Here is a 4,810-nt window from a genome sequence, read left to right on the forward strand (position 1 = left end):
ATGATGGATGAGGGCTACGATGAGTTTCACAACCCCTTGGCCTACTCCTCCGAGGAGTACGTGAAGAAGCGGGAGCAGCACTTGCACAAGCAGAGGCAGAAGCGCATCTCAGCACAGCGGCGGCAGATCAATGAGGTGGGGGCGAGATGCAGGTTGGCTGCTCTGAACGCGGGTGTTTTTCTTCCACCAGAGAGATCCGCGTGCTGCAGTGAGGGCCGAGCCCTTGCTCTCGGGTAGAGAAGAGCAGTCTGTGCCCTGGCCCAGCCTGAACGCGGGCTCACTGGGAAACCACTGCTCAGTTCCCCTGGAAGTGCAGCCCCGCACCTCCTGTGCGGGGTGGGATTTGCAGCTGTGGTGACCGCGGTGGATCGCAGTGTGCGGGGCAGCAGCAATGCAGAGGGCTGTGCTCCTGCTCTTCGGGGCTGTGAGCTGCCTTACTCACAGGGGTGGCTGCTCTTGGCCCAGAGGACACTGTGAGCAGTGTCTCTCCTGCATGTCCTTGGAGACAGCCCTGTTGACCACATGCTTCATATGGGCAGTCTGTGTTTACTGTATGCTGCTGCTTCCGGTCATTGGTTCTTCCCTAGCCTGTGTGGTCAGGCTCCCTTGTCGAGAACCACCAGGTTCCTCAGAGTGTCAGTGCAGGGCCCTGAGCCTGATCGCATCCGGTCTGGCGTGATCTCTGGGCCTTTCTGTGGGGCTTCTGTGCATTTCTCATAGGTCGTGTCCTGCAGGATAACGAGCGCTGGGAGACAAATCGCATGCTGACCAGTGGTGTGGTTCATCGGATTGAAGTGGACGAAGATTTCGAGGAGGATAACTCTGCTAAAGTGCATCTGTTGGTGCACAACCTGGTGCCCCCTTTCCTGGACGGAAGGATTGTCTTCACCAAGCAGGTGGAGCCTGCAGCTCTGTGGGCTGTTAGCAAAGGGTGGGGAGAGCTGCCCCGGCAGCTGGGGGCAGTGATGGCAGGAGCCCCGCCAGCGTGAGCTCTCTGTGCTGAAGCAACACCTCTTTCCTCTAGCCAGAGCCAGTCATCCCGGTGAAGGATGCCACCTCAGATTTGGCCATCATAGCCCGGAAAGGCAGCCAGCTGGTGCGCAAGCACAGGGAGCAGAAGGAACGCAAGAGGGTATGCTGCGAGCTTTCAGCTCTCTGCCATGCCGTACGCGTCCCATAGTGCCTCGCAGCCCCGTCTGGGCTTTGCAGAACACAGGCTTTGGCAGCAGCGACGCTGAGGAGCTCCTGGTGATGACCAGGGCTATCCCGGCAGCCCAGCTCGTGTTCATGACTGGGGCTGTCCCAGTAGCCCAGCTCATGGCGTCGTCTCCTGAGCAGCCGCTGTGACATGGTTTCCTCAGGCGCTGCCTGGGCCATGAGTCGCTGGGTACTTGTGCAGAGGATTCTGATCCAAAGGACATTTGGCTCGTGGGAGCAGAGAGCAGGTGGAGGAATGGAGGGAGCTCAGGGACAGTCATTGTGGCAGCGGGATGGAACTTGTCACGTCTCAGCAGGAGAGGCCAGAGCAGGAGCACGCAGGAAGGTGGCACATTAGTTTTTGGGGGTGTTTTCTGGGGACTGTCTCTAAAGCTGATGTGATCATGTGGGGAAAGCGCAGACCTGCTCCTTGTAACCTGGAGCTGGGCTGGGTTTGAGTTACATATGGAAAGAACGTGAAAGCTAAACTGACATCAGAGGTGAGAGCGAACAGGAAGATGGGGGAGAGGCCTGAGAGCCCCTGTCAAGAACAGGAGGACTATCCCTGACTCTGATTTGTGTAGGTTTAAGCTCAAATTTAACGAATTTTCTTAGGAGGCAGTTGGACATCATGTACCTGAAGTCTCTGTGTCCAGACTGGCGCCTAAGAGCTCTGCTCCAGTTCGCTTGGGAGAGGGGGTTTGGTGCAGGAATGGGGCGTGTGTTCTGCGCTGCAGCTTGGGGGATTGTGGGGCTGATGTGCTTTCCTGGTCTCACAAGTAGGATTGGAGAAGAATATTAGTCAGTCTTTGCCGTGGCAAAGTTATGCTGCTCTCTGTCCTTCCAGGCTCAGCATAAGCACTGGGAGCTGGCAGGCACAAAACTGGGAGACATTATGGGGATCAAGAAAGAGGAGGAGAAGGACGAGATGATGACAGACGATGGCAAAGTGGATTACAAGTAAGAGCTTGCTTTGAATGGCTCCTGCTCAGCCGGTGATGCGGCCGTTGGCGTAGCAAAGTGTGTGGAGAGGCAGCTTCAGGGCTTCTTTGTTTCCTTAGGACTGAGCAGAAGTTTGCTGAACACATGAAAGAAAAAAGCGAAGCCAGCAGTGAGTTTGCCAAGAAGAAATCGATCCTGGAGCAGAGGCAGTATCTGCCCATCTTTGCAGTGCAGCAGGAGCTGCTCTCCATCCTCAGGTATGGCTGCCAGGAGCTGGCACTGGCCTACACCTCAGGAACCCCAGTGAGAAACCCTCCTCGATAACGCGGCCCATCTGGGAGCTGTGCCCTCAGGAAACACAAACTGTTGCTGGGTGGCTGGTGGCAGCGCTCCTGCCCACGGAGGGTGGTGGTCGGCTGGGGCTGCGGACACCAAAGCCCTTCTTTGTGCCGCGTGAAGAAACACTTCCCCTTTCTTCAGAGACAACAGCATTGTGATTGTGGTGGGGGAGACGGGGAGCGGGAAGACAACGCAGCTGACCCAGTACCTCCATGAGGACGGCTACACGGACTACGGCATGATCGGCTGCACCCAGCCCCGCAGAGTGGCGGCCATGTCGGTTGCCAAGCGGGTCAGTGAGGAGATGGGAGTGCGTCTGGGTGAGGAGGTGAGTCTGGCAGGGGGTGCAGCCTGGTGACAGCGGTGGGGCTGTTGGAAGACTTGCTGGTGTCTCTGCCTTCCCAGGTGGGCTACGCCATCCGCTTTGCGGACTGCACCTCTGAGAAGACCGTGATCAAATACATGACAGACGGAATCCTTCTACGTGAGTCACTGCGGGCGGCTGACCTGGACAACTACAGCGCGATCATCATGAATGAGGCGTGCTGGTGTCTCTGCCTTCCCAGGTGGGCTACGCCATCCGCTTTGAGGACTGCACCTCTGAGAAGACCGTGATCAAATACATGACAGACGGAATCCTTCTCCGTGAGTCACTGCGGGAGGCTGACCTGGACAACTACAGCGCGATCATCATGGATGAGGCGCACGAGCGCTCCCTCAACACTGACGTGCTCTTTGGGCTGCTCCGGGAGGTGCGTGAGCCCGGGGTGGAGGACAGCAGCGTGGGGCATGTTGAGCCGTCCTGAAGCAGAGTGCTGGCAGGAACAGCCCTTCTTTGCCGGGTCTGGGAGAGGGAAGCCGAGCTGCTGCATCTCTGTCTGCACTTGCTTTTCCAACATCCCAGTCCCTGGCTCTGGGGGGTTAAATCTCCCCAAGTGCCAAAGTGCTGCCTGAGGCTGGCAGAAACTCTAGCTACAGGGATCTTTGCTAGCCTAAGGCTTCCTGGACCGCGGTCGGCGAGTCTTTAACTGCCAGGATCATACGGCGTCTGCGTTCCCCGGCGTCGGTGGCCAGCGCCTCAGGAGCTCTGTCCTGCGCTGTGGCCTTGGTAGCAATGGAAGCAGCCCACAGCCACGCACAAACGGCCCTTCCTTATTGTTCCTTTCATCTGCTTTCCAGGTGGTGGCCCGACGCTCAGATCTGAAGCTTGTTGTCACCTCGGCCACCATGGATGCAGATAAGTTTGCCTCCTTCTTTGGGAACGTTCCTATTTTCCACATTCCCGGGCGCACTTTCCCTGTGGATATTCTTTTCAGCAAGGTACAGTCAACGCTGCAGAGGGCAGTTCTGTTGTGACAGGAGGGTCGTGACGTGGGTGTGCTGTGCTCTGGGCTGACACAGAAAGGACAGAGCAGGGGCAGCTGTGCCGCAGTGCAGTCTTGCACGCAGCACAGGGCGGGTGAGATCTTTGGCGTCTGTAACACGGGCTGTGCCTTTCAGACCCCACAGGAGGATTATGTGGAGGCTGCAGTGAAACAAGCCCTGCAGGTGCATTTGTCTGGTGCTCCCGGTGACATCCTTGTCTTCATGCCTGGCCAGGAGGACATAGAGGTGAGCTGCAAGGGCAGGCGCTGGCCTCCCCCCTTGTTTTATTCTTCTGTTTACACCCCTCTTTGTGTCTAGGTGACCTCAGAGCAGATTGTGGAGCACCTTGAGGAGCTGGAGAAGGCACCTGCTCTTGCCGTACTGCCCATCTACTCTCAGCTACCGTCGGACTTGCAGGCCAAGATCTTCCAGAAGGTGCTGATGTGTGCTCTGTGGTAGGAGTGGGGACAGGGGAGCCTGGTGCGGGCAAGACCCCTGAACGTGAGTGGGAGGTGCAGACACACCTCGGTGTATTGCACCTGGAGGGCGAGAGAAAGCACAGGCCCCCCTCACCCTCCCAGGAGTCACCCCTGCCCTTCTGGGTTCTGTGTTGCTGCTCCGTGCTCCTCCTCAGTGGAGCAGAGGCTCGTGCCCGGGGATCTGACTGACGCGTCGTGTGCTCGCAGGCTCCCGATGGGGTCAGGAAGTGCATTGTTGCCACTAACATTGCAGAGACCTCGCTGACAGTGGATGGCATCATGTTTGTGATTGACTCTGGCTACTGCAAGTTGAAGGTAGGCCCAGACTTCCGGGGCTGTTTGTGCCTGGGATCTCTAGGCTTGGGTTGAGGGAGTACTGTGGTGGTGACCCAGCCTTCCTCTCGCTTCTGTCTGTTTTTCACGTGCCCTGCAGGTTTTCAACCCCCGTATCGGCATGGATGCGCTGCAGATCTACCCCATCAGTCAAG

General features: G+C 57.7%; 1 protein-coding gene across 1 annotated transcript in view; it reads left to right on the forward strand.

Annotated features, from left to right (window-relative positions):
* DHX38 (DEAH (Asp-Glu-Ala-His) box polypeptide 38) overlaps positions 1-4,810 on the forward strand; it is a 7,649-nt gene continuing 2,839 nt past the window's right edge. Inside the window, exons 1-12 of the mRNA XM_010137760.1 lie at positions 1-135; positions 735-896; positions 1,025-1,132; positions 2,045-2,157; positions 2,259-2,396; positions 2,620-2,806; positions 3,045-3,230; positions 3,658-3,798; positions 3,979-4,089; positions 4,162-4,278; positions 4,530-4,637; positions 4,756-4,809. Coding sequence (XP_010136062.1) covers positions 1-135; positions 735-896; positions 1,025-1,132; positions 2,045-2,157; positions 2,259-2,396; positions 2,620-2,806; positions 3,045-3,230; positions 3,658-3,798; positions 3,979-4,089; positions 4,162-4,278; positions 4,530-4,637; positions 4,756-4,809 — 1,560 coding nt within the window. The remainder of the gene's footprint in view (positions 136-734; positions 897-1,024; positions 1,133-2,044; positions 2,158-2,258; positions 2,397-2,619; positions 2,807-3,044; positions 3,231-3,657; positions 3,799-3,978; positions 4,090-4,161; positions 4,279-4,529; positions 4,638-4,755; position 4,810) is intronic.

Source organism: Buceros rhinoceros, unplaced genomic scaffold (assembly GCF_000710305.1).
Source record: "Buceros rhinoceros silvestris isolate BGI_N320 unplaced genomic scaffold, ASM71030v1 scaffold32226, whole genome shotgun sequence".
Taxonomy (NCBI): Eukaryota; Metazoa; Chordata; class Aves; order Bucerotiformes; family Bucerotidae; genus Buceros; species Buceros rhinoceros.